This window comes from Apteryx mantelli, chromosome 2, assembly GCF_036417845.1.
Source record: "Apteryx mantelli isolate bAptMan1 chromosome 2, bAptMan1.hap1, whole genome shotgun sequence".
Taxonomy (NCBI): Eukaryota; Metazoa; Chordata; class Aves; order Apterygiformes; family Apterygidae; genus Apteryx; species Apteryx mantelli.
In genome coordinates, this window is record NC_089979.1 from 115,036,950 (window position 1) to 115,052,023 (window position 15,074).

General features: G+C 41.1%; 1 protein-coding gene across 1 annotated transcript in view; it reads right to left on the reverse strand.

Annotated features, from left to right (window-relative positions):
* BMPER (BMP binding endothelial regulator) overlaps nucleotides 1-15,074 on the reverse strand; it is a 156,487-nt gene that overhangs the window by 39,700 nt on the left and 101,713 nt on the right. Inside the window, exons 12-13 of the mRNA XM_067292180.1 lie at nucleotides 12,506-12,835; nucleotides 6,162-6,498 (exon numbers count right to left, since the gene is read on the reverse strand). Of these exons, the coding sequence (XP_067148281.1) occupies nucleotides 6,162-6,498; nucleotides 12,506-12,835 (667 nt within the window). The remainder of the gene's footprint in view (nucleotides 1-6,161; nucleotides 6,499-12,505; nucleotides 12,836-15,074) is intronic.

Genomic DNA, 15,074 nt, shown 5'->3' on the forward strand with positions numbered 1-15,074 from the left:
CTTGGTTAAGTGAAAAATACCCCACCAGGGGCAGGGATGCGGGGGAAAGATGAAGAGGAATCATGATCTGCAGCTAATTGAGCTCAGCTTGGGTTCAGATTTATCTTCCCTGACCACTCAACCTATTTGTCCAAATCCAAACTTCTAATCCTTAAATCTAAACTATTTTTCTGGCAGCTTGCACTCATTCTTGGCTATGTTAGATGAAAAATAGTTCAAGGAGGAGGCTTAGAACAGTGGTGATCTACGGATTTGTATACATGTACTGTGGTAATTTTGGAGTACCCCTTACCATCAGCATATATGTAGGTCTTGCTGCCAGAATTCCCAAAGTGCATCAGACATTACAAAGTCTGAGTTTTCTCCCATTTGTTATTAGTCAACCATCAGCACTGTAAGTCATGGTGCCTCTTACCTGTGTATAAGTAAGTTCGTCATGGCATTACGCAGGATACACAGGCATGACTTAATGACTGACATTCAGAAGTGGGTTGGGGAGTAATGTCAATTCATATATGGGCACAAACTAAAGGCAGCAGGTAGCTAGGTTAGATATGCATGGAAAAAAGTATTCCCAAGCACAAGTATTCATATAAGGGTTGGGAACATCGGCTCTCCCACTGCCTACTCATTCAGGCTTAGTCCTTTGCACATTTCTACTGTGTAGCTCTGCAAAGGATCACTTTGTAGAAGCAGAATGATATAAAGCAGATTATTTTGTACAGAAAGCCTGAATTATTAAGCATTTAATAATGCAAGCAGCTAAAGCTCCAGTGGGTAGCTCAAATGGATGAAAGACTCAAAGATGCCGAACAGAGTGGACTGAGAAGTGGAGCATGTAGTTCATGGGAAATTCAAATCCTGGTGAAGATTTGCTTGAAGAAATACCATTATAATTTCAAATATTTTAAAATTTCTTCCAAACCAGAAGCTCCCTAGGCCATACAGCTGCTCAGTGAAAATTTGCCCAAGAAGCTGAGTAAATTGCTTCATCCTGAGTTCCTCTCTGCTGTGGTTACACTGCTATTAGTACCCAGACTCACGGCCAGCTTTAGCAAGGCAGTGCGATGGGAGCAGGAAAATCACTACCTTAGCATGCGAGAGAGTGAGAGCAACAGCCCCTGCTCCACGCTCGGTGTGCGTGGGGCCCAGCCACAGCTCCGGGCCATCCTTCCCTTCAGCCAGCACCGGTCAGCTCGGCCATCCTGACGGGGGGATGTGGCAGCTCTGCCCTGGGAAGCTACAGAGCCCGAAGCACAGCCTGGGGCAGAAACCTCTCGCGGGCCATTTTGCAATATACACCCGTGGCACCTCTATTTCTAGAGGCAGGTAGGCTTACTCATTTACTGGCATAACTCATTTACTCATCGGAAAACACAAGGCTGCGGAGATCCTAATTCCACCCACTCCTCTGACACTCAAAACGGCCCTTTCTGAAGTCATTCTGCAGCCTAGATTTCTTCAGCACCATCCTGCTGAGTGAACATAGGGGCATAACCACATGAATTTTACAGCTGCAGGACATCATTGTTAACAGGGGAAAAAACTTTAAAACCTTCTGCTTCAAAGCCACAAACCCTCTGTCCCCATCTACTGAAACAGAGCTCTTAATTAACTTAGCAATGCTACAGCTCACATGCTCTCTGCAGCCATTCAGTGGCATATCTGTCAAACTTAGTAAGAGGAAGATGATAGACTGCACACCAGTGCAATTTATGTTCTAACTCTAAACAATAATATTTTCTCTAGTTAAATGGAAATTTTTAGAAAAACAGCAAGATTGAAAAGTTAACTGCATTAAAGTTAATCAGTTAATTGAAATGAAAACTGATTAGCAGAGTTAAGATGGAGTAATATCAGCACAGTCACGAGGAGCATTTAAGACAAGAATTGCAATGAGATAAATTTGCAATTCCTGAATGCATTTGATTAACTGATTCAAATAAATGAGGCTATTACTGTGTTAATTACTGCTTTTCATAAAACATTGAATACGATTAAATGTAGGTATTCAAGAGGCAAACACATCTCTTACAACAATTACATAAGAAAAAAGAGTAGGTAATTATTTGGTACGCTATTGTCTGTTAAAAATGTAATAATAATAGTAACAATAATAAAAATATAATAATAATAGTAAGAGTAATAATAGTAAAAAGATGTTTGTCAAGTCAGGAGTACAAATTTTGCAATCTCAAATTGTGATATTCGCTGCATGGCAAGAGCAAGACATTTCAGTTTTTTCCAAAGTTACTCTGGTAGTGGGATTCTTGAACAATGTCTAATTAGCCATTCATAAGCTCAGCTTACTATGTATATATATGAGAGATGGGTCATATACTGATACCACGCTGATGTCACATTCCAAACCTATCAGTGATACCAAACTATTAAAAAAAAACTAGTAGAAAGCATAGATATTAACGAGGGCAGATGTTACTAGGTGTATTAGCCCTCTGCCTCTCTTTATGCTGCCTCCTGCAGCCCAGCCTCTCTACACTGATCGGCATCGCTGTGCCTCTGCACTGCTCGCCTCCCTCCACCCCCCCAGCGCTGACTGCCCCGGGCTGCACATCCCTGGAGGCGAGCCGCCCCGGGCTCGCTGGTGCTGGAGTCCCCTCCAGACCCCTGCTCCAGCACGCGGTGAAGCCATGTCGTGACATTAGCTGTAGCTTAGCGAGCACAGAAAGACCTCTTCTTTCTAAGACCCCCCAAATCCTCATCCAAAAGCTTAAAGAGTACCATAATATTTGCTGATGAAGTGATAGGGGCTTTTTGTTAACAGCAGCATGAGAAATTCAAATGGTATCACCTATTATTAGAGACTATTATTATCACCTTTTATTATTAGCTAATACTAAAGAGCAGCTTTAAGAGTCAGAGTGCAAGCTTTATTGCACACATGATCAAAGTATGCCCTTCTAAAAACCTGATACTGAGTAACCTTAGTCGCTTTTTTTTTTTGTTTTTGGCAAGGAATAATCCAGGATGCTCACCCATATTTATCAAAATAGGCAAGTGGCAACAGTGACGACTGTCACTGGTTAATCGTGTCTTCCCTCATATTCTGCTATAATCTCCTGGAAATTTGAAATCATTTCCCTACTTAAATGAACTAGCTAGCCTCCATAAAGTTCAACCCTGAGGGTTATTTTTAGAGTATTGCTCATGAATACTGAACAACTAGCAATGCACTAAAAACAAACAAAAAATACCAACCCAAAACTAAACAAAACAAACCGCAATTAAAAGCCCATAAAACTTGTCTATTACAAAACAAAGAATTAAAAGAGTTGTATAAAATTAGATGCTAAAAATGTTAGTTTGCAGTCTGGACTATTTCAAAATCCTTTCTTTTATCCTTATATTGTGCTTTATTCTTCAACATGCTTTGCAGAGAAACACAAGTCACCAAACTCACAAAATCAAATAGGGATTAAGGGAAATATGCACAACCATTTCTCAAAAGGTACAAAAGATCTATCAAGGTCAAACTCAGGAATTATCTGCTCTTGACCCCACAACCATGCAAGTAGATCTTTACTCTTTAAAACATTAACCATATCCTTTGCCCCTAATAATCATGACAATCTTGTTGTATATGTTTTTTGGATGGCTAACAAAAGGAGAAATTACAGCTGTAAAAAGAATGAGTCTTAAAATGAATTTGAGATGTCTTCACAGAAATCTCATCACTAACATAATGTCAGACAAATGTTTGCAATGTATTGTTCACTACCTTTTTGGGTATTTGGAGAAAACACACCCTAATTTGTAATGTTCCTGCTGAGTTTATTTCTATTTCTGAGAATTCTTATTAGTAGCAGGTCACTAACAGAGCAGCATAATAAAAATGAGGCAATGTGATAACATAGGCAAGAATGACCAAGAAAGGTTAACTCTCCAGAATGCAGTATTCCAAACGGAAACATTACATAATGTGTAATGATGGAGAGTAAAAACTGACAAGCTATTCAATTCAAAGAGCAGATGAACGGACAGAAAAGAAAGAACCTGGCACCTAACATTCTGCCTTTTGCACTTTCCTTATTGCTAGAGGCTACAATGTTCATATTCAGAAAAGCAGACTTGGAAAAATGTTAGCAAAACCCAACAGGAAATTAGAAAACATTGACTAGGTACCTTCTTCTAAAACACCTCAATGAAAATCTGTAAATGTTAATTTAAATCTCTTTTGATAGTAATTACGAATTTTTAGAATTTAATTCCTGTGGAAGTACATCACCAACAACGATTTCTTGGAAAAACATCCAGGAAAAGTGCCAAGTGTGTGTGTGTGTGTGTGTGTGTGTGCATGTGTGTCTGTGTGCGTGTGTGTGTGTGTGTGTGTGTGTAAAGATTTATGTTAGAAAGGCTCCCACAGCTTTCTTGAATCTGTCATACAATCATTACCTGGCTGCAGGAATTTCCTAGTACGAAAAAAGGCCATGGCCACTGAATAAATTGTTTGCTACAACTTTGCCGGTTTCTAACAAGAACTAGCATTCTACTAAATGCCATTATTTAATTTCAGTTTATATTTTTTCTTTGATTCCTGTATTTGCACCTGAGTGTTCCAACAGCTGGCAATATCTACAGGAAACCAAACAATCAGCTAATTCTGACAGAAGTTGATAGTTATTTCAAAGTAAAGTTTCTTCAGGGTAAAATACACTTCTACAAAATGGATCTAATCAAATTAAATACTTGCTTGATTTCATTGTCTTTCCAGGTCAAATAGAGCAGATCATTTTAAAGAAATAGAAATTCTCTATGGTAATTCTTGTGTGCAAGGATGCAGACGTTTTCTTCTGGCTGCTCTAGCCAGAATATAAATCATTTTCTGCTGTGGTGTCAGGAAGTGCATTGCACTAAATTAATCATGAACTACTTTAAAAAAGGGACAAAAAAAAACCAACTGCAAAATGAAACATCTCTCTGTGCCTGTTTTCCATTTGCGTTGTCATCACTTACCTTTAAAGGACAATGGAAGTGAGACGGGAATGTTGCTGAAATGCATTCAACAGACCCTGTGTGTGTGTTAGCAACTCAAGTGGTCTCTGCCGTGCCCCCAGCCATTGGAAACTGTAAGCATTATGGTAACCTGCACACAGCATCATCTTCACTCAGATTCAAATTGCCAGGCCCCTAGCACAGGGATACACCATGGTAAACTGCATGCAGAAGCACACAGACTGCAAACCAAGTTGTGTGACTTTTTTTTAGCATTTCCCAGCACCCAGCCATAAGTTACTGGGGTAGATAAAGGTCTTTCTGTTTCAATACAAAAGAAGAGGAAAGGCAATTCATAAGGGAAATGGAGTCATTTTAAAAATCTTTTCCTAATAAGCCCAATAGTTCAGCAGATGTGCACAAGTGGGGAGAGCTGGAAGCACAGAGTTGAGGCAGCTCCATCCACCACCATGCAACTGTGACTCAGCTTGCTTTCATCTTTTATGTCACGCAATCAAAAGAAAAGACAATTTTATTTACTGAGTGAGGGGCAAATAAACTCGTGCCAATTAAAGAGCTGTGGTTTAGACTGGAAACTTTTTAAAGATAAAAAAAATCTTCACTAATTCACTCAAACAAGGCTTCCAGATCAGCTTGTCTTCCATTGCTCTCAGGGCAGGACAGGCAAAAACTGAACACTGTATTAACTCCATCCTTTCAAACTCTCAAACCCACAAACTACACCATCCAAGAGGTGACAGTAGTATATGTTTTAATAAAGTCATTTTCAAAAAGCTTCTGGGAAGGCACAGAGTTCTCTGAACCACAGGCAACAGCAATTAAACTCAGCCAGAGCTTTACAGCTGATTTTGAAATTAGAAAGCACTTCCCAAAATGTTTTAGAGACTTTTGTTATCTTCCCTTTCTTTCCTCAGCCTCCAAAAGTACTTTTTCACTAGGCACTTATAAGCCTGCCCATCTTTCTCATTTTTAACTCCTCTAGTCTTCATTGGCCCAGGATTGTCTTCTTCTGACGCCTGACTCAGAAAAGCTCTTCAAAACGCGCCTAACTCTAAGCCTGTACATTAATTCCTAGAGAAAACAGCTTGGATCATGCGCTCAAGCACTACCAAAACTGGGCCAATTCTGTGCAGTTTTTCTCCTCGCACAACAACTTTCTTTCTCACTCCTCGGCAAGCCACACTTACCGATAAAACGTGGTATAGTCCACCGTTGAGTGACAGCTCTGAAACTCCCAGGCTTTGAGTTTCTGGCATTCCCGGTGAGCCCGGAGTTTCACCCTCACCGTCCCATGGCAGAGCTCGGGCACAGGTTTCCTCTGAGGGCGACTGCAGAACTCATTTGACTCCATGCGCCAGGACTCGGCAAAGTCATCCACGTCGAACTTAAAATTCCCGTCCCCCCCAATCAGGTCATCTCGCTTGTGCCCGTTGTAATTGCCGCAGAGACCACAGAGTTTGCCCTTCAGATGTGGTGCAGCCATGACTTCCACAAAACTGTCTCCATCCCATGAGATTTCCAAGCCTAATAAAGAAAGAGAGGGAGAAGACCAAAAAAAAAAAGAAGAAGAAGAAGAAGAAAATGAGGATAATAGGATAACAAACTGTGCCTTATGTCTGTGAAAGAGTGTTCAGGGGGACCTAAACAAAGTCTTTGGTTTTCTTCCCAAAATGTTGTTAGATTTCTATATACCTGCCAGTAAGTGCCTTCTGGCAAGTATAATGTTTCTCAAATGACAATTAACATACACTTGTTTCTCTCTATTTATTTTTGTTGCTCCTTGCTATTGGAAAGGGTTATCCTGAAAAACCTGGAGCTGAGACAGAAATACTCTATGCTTCTCAAAGGCTCTTGCGAAATTCTGCAGAATTGAATTTGCTGTGGCACATTCCTAGCTGATTTCAGTGCAGCCACAATTTCAGCCGCTGTCAACCACAGCACAGGTCACAGGCACGCCAAAGTTTCTGTGCCCCACAGCACTCTACCAGTGACCACTTCCTAGAAAATATCCCTCTTTTCTTGCCTGCAGTGCTGAAACTGGTAACTCATTTGGGTGAATGTAACTGTTCTGAAGCCAATAACTTATTCTGTGTAGGTAAAAAGAGATAAAGAGGTAACAGTAAAGAGATGTCAGATGGGTAAATCTGTTTTAAGTAGGATTCTGAGGGGATTTTTTGGTTTCAAAGGGTTCATCCAAAAGCTATTAAATACTCTGTAGCCCATGACCAACCTTTTGAAATGTAGTCTTCATAAACCATCAGCACTGAGGAATGATGGTAGACATCTAATGTTTATCTAGTGGCTAGTATGTAAGTGCTCTGCTATAATCCATTTTACTGCATTCTCTTAACAATAAGATTTTGCACTTTCCATGCATCAAAATCAAAATTGCCTTCTGTGGGTGAAATCCATTTTATCTGTCTTTACCCACCTAAAAGCTAGATGTCTAGTTTAAGTCAGCTGTCTGAGCTCTCTTTTTGATGGAGAGAAACAGACAGCTCTTGGGTGCATTAATTTTGTCACAAGGGGGATAAACTACCTTCTGGAGATGCCTTTCTGTTTCCTTTGATACTAGAAAGGGCCCAGACATCAGATGGAGACTAAACTTCTAGTTTTAACTTGGCTGAATTTAAATTAAATGAATTCCATCCTCTGAGGAGTAAATACATATCTCATAAAAACCCACAATTTTGGTATCATATTGGATAAAAAGAATGCTAAGAATCACTGCTGCTTATCTTCCATCCAGAAATAACCTTTAATTATTTCCAGTGTCTGATCACTGCTAATACTTCATATTTTTGCAGAGCTTTCCATCTGAAGATCACCAATCATCTTGCTGACAATAATTTATTCCCATAAAGTACCTGTGAGCACTGGTTAGTTAAGGATAAACACGGGAATCTGCTTTTGAACAGGGTAATCCAGACTTTTACCCTCTTCTAACTTCCTGGCCAAGAATACCAAACAGCACCACTCCGCAGTGCAGGACCAGGGCTTTGCTCCAGCTTTCTACATTGGATGTGTGGGCTGGCTTATCACCACCCTTTCCTCTTGTAAATCAGTGCTTGTCACTATACGATCCAAATCCTGCCCTACGTTCATGTAAGTAATTAACATACCAGTGACTCAGTTCAAAGCTGGAACCGTTCCTTTAGCAACATGTCCCATTGTCTCCTATGACAATTCCTACCAGCACCACAAAAAAACAGGGTGAGGCTCAATAGCAATTATGGCTACAGAAGGGGTGTTTTGCCATTGCTAAGTACTGTCCCGTCCCTTGTGTGATTTAGATGTTACCAAGCATTTGGGGAAAGATTTACCTAGCAAGGTTTTGCAAATAATTCTGCATCATACAGTCGCTACAGTCTATTTTGTCATATTTTCTTATCACTATGGATAAGCAAGATAGTACAAATACGTCCCGAGCTAATTATGCCTTAAAACAGTTTCAAACTGTCTAATAAACCGAAAATGGATAGGGCCACTGTGTTCTCCTCCAAAGGCATTTGACACCCAGTTGACTGAGAAATTGAGCAAGACTACAATTGTTAACAAGGCCAGCACAGTGGCAAGGAACAAAACTGCCTTTTAAGCTGCTTCATACATTATCACTGCTGGACAAATTCAAATTCCAGCTGCCTCTGCTTCTGACAACACTGAACAAAACAAAACACAGCTTGATTTGCAGACATCAGACTAATACTGCTCTGCTGGCACTAAAAGAAAACCCTGCCATTAACCTATAAGCTGAGATTATTCCATACTTGAGAACCATATAAACTTTTTCAAAGTTTGTCAAGATCCAGGTTCTCAGACAGTTCTCTTTTCTCTTCAGAAAATAACTCTAGCTTTTAAAGTAGTGTTCAGCTTGTTGCACAAACGAGCTCCATCAGAGCTGCTGACTTTAAGCACAGTCATAAAAGACAGGTTAATGGTTTTATACTAATTTTCCTTTTACAATTTTTTTTTCTCAAATCAGGACTAACTGACTTTCACTGCAACCACTCATGTTCATAACAAGAGTTAACCCTGAAATTATCCTGAATATTTGTGTGTCCTTTATAATGTTATGAGAGTTTACAAAATCTACTTGTTCCATGTTGCTCTGTGAACTCCAGGTATGCATGCAGATATGAATAACAAAATTATGACTTTTCATCTCTAGGTATAAAAATGCATACTTTTAAATCTAGAGGTTCCTGCTTTGGTTATTAGACTTGATTTAAGAGAGTCACAGCCAAACTACCACAAGAGGATGTGCCTTCCTCTAGTTGGATATCGTTTAATTACACTATACTTTGCTAAGTGCTCAGATGCAAGTCTAACTTTGTAACTTTATAGTATCACGTTGTTTTTAAAAGAGCTTACTAGCAAGATTTCTAGCTTTGATGAAGAGCTGACAGGTTTCTGTCCATAACGGAGCTTGCTCCATTTTTGGATAACCTGGAAGGGTATCTAACACACATGATACTGTGCTCAGTGCCTGCTTGCACTGTGCAGTGTGTGCCTTTTTGTTTGTCCACAGGCAGAAAAATCAGTTGGTTTCAGTAAACCAACAAGAGCTGTGACAGACGGGATTATGCTATGGAGCAATGTTTGAAATGGTCTCCTTGGCAGACAGAAATTGTTTGGAAGAGTTTCTTGGTGCCTACTCCCCCCTCTCCTCCCCCCGCAAATGGATGAGTTTCCCATTCATTTGGACAAGAATCAGAATCTAAGTAATTGGCGAGATTTGAAGCCAAAGGATGCAGCATCTGTCCCATCTGGGGATGTGCAGAAAAGGAACATTCTTTGTTACTTTTCAGGGTTTTCCAATTTTCCCCTTTCTTTGAGGGATGCTTAACCAACTTGTTACTTGATTTCTTAACTTGGCACAATGTGTTCTCTACTGCCTTCAAAAAATTCCTTCTGGATTTATGCACATCACACACTGAGCTCCACATGCTGGGAACTCCATCAATTGTTCTGCACGATTTTTCATGGTAAAGGCACCCTCAAGAACTGGCAGACCACTCTTCCCTAAAGACTTAGGGCCAACTTGGTACAGAAAGCCTCAACAAAGTGAATTTGTACATAAGATCAGCACAGGGGGGAAAAAAAAACCCAAAAAACTCCTGCACTACAGGGGCAGATGAAATAACACCAGCTCTGGGATCCTCTGCTCTCTTCTCTTCTCAACACAGAGATTTTAGATGAGGACTCAACACCATCCCAACTGCACCTATGATGAAGTACCTGCAAGTGCAGGGTGCCAGAATTGCTGCTGCATGGCATCCAGGGCTACAGCTGGTGAGGAATTAAGCAACAAAACAGGTTTTCAATGGAAAATGCCAATCCATCAGAACTGAAATGCTTCAGGGAGACATATCAGATTCAATGAACTTCCAACAAAACACAGGCAGGGCTCCAAGCTGGTCTCCTGCCAGCTCGCCTGGTGGGCTGTCTGGAAGCCTGGACTCTCAGGGTGTGCAATTCTAGGACAGCCCTGCCATGCAGATTGCCTTGTAGCCAGGGCCCACAAGGCTTCCTGAAGCTTCGGGCTCCCCTGGTTTATCGAGGGCTCTGTTCCCAGCTTTGCAGAAGGAAAACCAAAAGCCATGGGAAAGCTGCCTGAGCTGTAAGCACCAGACCCTACACTTCCAAGCCTAGTTTTATTTCGAATTTCATTGCTAGTACAATGTTTTTGGTTATTTCTAATTATCTCCCCCTCCCCCATTTTTTTCCTCTACACTGGAAAAGTATATATTTAGAAAAAATCTACATTTCATTCTGAAACAGAGAAAATTCTCTTTTTCCCCCCACCCCAGCATTTGGAATTTCCTGTGGAACAAAAATTTTGTCTTTAAAAAAGTTCTGCTCAGCACACTCCACCTCTCTGCAGCCTCTCTGCCGGTTGTCCTCTCCCAGCAAAATGGAGTCACACCGTTCTGCTGCTTTCCAGGCCTTGTGTGCTGAGGAAAGGAGGACTTGGCCCATGGTGTTGCATTCAGCAAGAGAAACCTAATCCGTCGCTGTCAAGGGGAGGAATTATTTAGACTATGATTTGCAGTGATTACACACTGTTTGGTATGTTGTCATATGCCATGTTTGCACTCCACTGCCAACACATGGACAAGGATGTGTGCAGTCATTTATTAGGCTTATACCAGAGACAAATGGAATAGCAGCAGGACTAGCTGTCATTCATCTTCTATTGAAAACCTTTCCTTGGCCTGTGGTTGGCTAATGAAATCCACATCGCCAGAATTCATAGCTTTCATCTGGCTGCAAAGAGAAACCCTCAAGATGCTTTTAATTAGAAGTTGTGAATAATGGTCAACTTGTGTGCATTTTACAGACAGCCACAAAAATTTGCATTGCCACTTTGAGGAATGAGCCCAGAGCTGGGATCCACATTATACAGACTTACATTTCCAGGGAATATATGAACAGGTGTCTAAATTCTCAGCTCAACAATGGGTGCTAGTGCCCCCTTGAAAAAAAAGATGCTAGATAATGACTAAGACTATGCCTGTGACCATATCACTCCGTAAGAAAGACTGGTTTCATTGCTTTCACATGGCATTTAATTGAATTAACAGTAAATATTATTCTCACCGAAACAGTACTTCACTGTGTAAGTGAAATCTCCCAGGACTGCAGTAGTGCCTAACACATGCTAATGAGTAAATTTTTAACTTCCACTCAGTATTTATCTATGCCAGGATACTATAGTCTCAGAACAGTTTATCAAAACAAATGCAAGTCTTCTGATTTAGCATTTTGTTAATTTTTGTACTTTCTAGGACTTGAAAGACCTGAGAGTCTGCTCTTTCCCCTTCACGTTTCTGCAAAAAAGGTACCAGATGCTTTGAAGCTTCCAATTTCCTCTTGCTTCTGGTGTTGTGTGGACTTTCTGTTCCAACAAACTCTTATTTGAACACAAGGTGAGCCCAACAATTTGACGTTACACAGCAAATCAGGCCTTGATTTTCAAACCAGGACCTCCATTTTGGTGGATATCCCTAATGAAATATTTCTATAATTTGACAGCTTCAACTCATTCCATATTTTCCTGGCAATTAACTACTATGATTTTATATATATTGCCCACTTAGACTGTAAGGTGTGTTGCTGCAACCGGGGAAGAACTGAGTGTTATGTTTAAGAACTGATTTCCTCTTTGTTCTTATCAATTAGTATCAAATGATGAACCTGGGTAAACCATTCCTACATTATTGGAAGTGAAAATTACAGGCATATTTGTGTATGCAAGCAGTTAATTATCAATTGCAGAATGAAACATATTTTAGGAAGTGTTCTGCAAAGATTTTCAAATTCACAACTGGTATCTGCCTCCTTATAGGTTGCAGGGATTTTGAAAGGGTTATCAGGCACTTTGGGATCCTCAGATCTCTACAGAATTATAAAATATCTTTACTGCCACTGTTATGGTTTTTCTACTGACTGCTGTTCATGTTGCACTTGAGATGTTCTTCAGGGAGAAGACATATGCACACACATGTGCACACACACACACTTACCCTACCTGCTTTGGTTGTCACTTTCAGCAAATAACCATCCAAATCGATCTGAAATTGTGGTGTCTCGCAAGGCAGTGAGATGCGGGTCCCATTCCACTTCACTGTGAGGTGCTGCTGGAGGCTGATAATGCTTCTGCCCAACACAAGGTCCACAGATTTTGTCCAGGAGAAAGAACGGGTCCGACGGGCATCGTTTTTTACCAGCACCTGGAAGGGCGAGGCAGAGGAGGAGCAGTCTTTCGTCAAAACGTACTGACATGTTCCCTGAAAGTTAAATGTCCGTCCATCAAAAGTGTTGTAGTGAGGGTCTCCAAATACAGTGCAAACTCCAGGCTCTGCAGGTGAGTGAGAAACAAAAGCGCCATATCAGGATCAATCGATGTGTGAAAAGAAGCAGTTGATAAGAACTTAGAGGATGCTGCTCTCACCTAATGCCCCTACAGGTTAGATTTGGCTGAGGACTGCTAGGAATATATATTTTCAAAAGCCGAAGCTCTATGTTTTTAATAGAATCATTTTTCAAAGCAGGTGGGAACTGAAGGTCAATCAATCCTTGGGTCAGTATGGGAAGGCTAACATGTAGCTAGAAACAAAAGACAACTCTTCCAACCTAAGTGCTTATCATCCACACACACTGTACCACCTGAATAGGTTAGGTTATTACAATGCCTGTGAGACTGTTCAAATTATTTCATTTTCAGAAAATGCAAGCCTCACTCATGATATCAGAGCAGGCAGATCCCTGGGTTTTGCAGAGTCTGCATGTGTCTGGACATGTGTGATAGAAGCCTTCCCACCTATCTTCAGCTTTTGAAAAGTTAAGTGTCTAGTCTAAGCAATTTATCCAGGCTTCCTCTCACTGGCAGTGAGAAACAGACACCACTAGAAACTCTTTCATCTCACCAGTGTAGACTTCACTTTCAATACATGGAGAACTGCTTTCTGGAGGTGCCTGTCTCTCTCTGCTGCCTGCACTGGGAACTTAGACAAGTTGCTTGGACTAGATACATTCCACTTAGACAGTTAAAGTTACTTGGAGTGAACTCCCACTTTTAAGCTCTGTTGTGGGAGCAAAGCCTAATTCATCAGCATCAGCAGAACTCAAAAAATTACAAAAAATTTTTGGGGTGAGCAACTGAAATTAATAGCCATCAGACCACTTCAGCAGGACCAGGGTCTGTCCATAACTCCCATAGGCACACTTAAAAATATTGTGCATTTATAAATTAGGTACATCTATCTTTTCCCAAACTGTCCATATTACCAGCATTAAGTAGCTTGTAAACCATGTCTACCATTCAATCATGAATGCAATGCCTGATGTATGAAATGCGAACACCATTTACTATTAACATCTTTATATAATTTTACAAACTATCAATCACAAATGTTGTTTATACACAACTGACTTCTAGTAGTTATTGTTATCATGTTACCTACTAAAAGGCAGTAGTATGATAGCAACAAGATGTGATGACTATCAGATGGCATGGTATATTCACCTATCATTTACACCATTATGAATACAGGGAGATTTCTTAGTGATGCTGAATTGCCCTGTGGTCACCCAAAGTGAAGCCAACTCTAAACGAGGCCTGGGCAGGCTACGCAGGGCACTGACTTGCTCCCAGGTGCTCCGAGGAGCTTCCAGGCACGTGATGGATGCAGCTGCAGTGCCGACTGGGCAAAGGCAGTGCTCCTTCCCCTCCAGGCACAAGTTGAAGAGCACAGCCCATATGTGGGGGCATAGGAAGGGCTATCACCTCATCTAGTCCTGCTAGTATAGGGGGCTATGCAGCCTAAGTAGTCCTCAGTGAGAGTCTAACACGCCTCTCAAAAAAAGAGGCAATCCAAGGCCTAGCAATCCAGGAGAGCAGCACATTTATTTGCATTTCAGCCTCCGGGTATAACAATAGGTCCCAACCACATCTCACTGCTGCTGTTCCTGGAAGAAGGAGTCTCCGGACAGAGACATGTACAGGGCTGCTGCCAGCTGAATACCCAGGGGTTTACGCTGCTTTTGAAAGATGATGCCTGTTTTAGAGGGAGAGCTTAGTGCAGTAATAAAACTTGACTCGGTAATCAGAGAGCTGTGAACAGTGCCAATCAAAAAAACCCAAAGGAGCGGAGGATAACAGAGAATACAATTTATTTGCTAAAAAAAACCCCAACTAATTAACAATGGCTCCTCTGGAAAGACAGCTAAAAAAAAGGCAAGTTCAAAACTACAAAGAAAGAGGGAGGCATGGCTTTTACGGAGGAGAGGCAGGGAATTTCTATGGTGGGGTGCAGCATGGGGCTCTGACACCTTCCTCAGCAGGGCTGTTCAGCCTAGATGAAGTGCCATGCTAATGCAGCCAGACTGTTTCTGGCACCTTCTACTTGCTTCAGTCAGAGGAGTCCAGGGATTCCTACGCGGAGCCACGGAAACAAGGGTGAAGGGGACCCAAGGAGACATTATCTATTCCTTCTCCAATTGCAATGCAGAATCACTTGTATCTATGCTTTTCCTGACAGATGTCTATCTAACTAGTTCTTAAAGAGCAGTAGTAGTACCAGAAACTCTACAGCCTC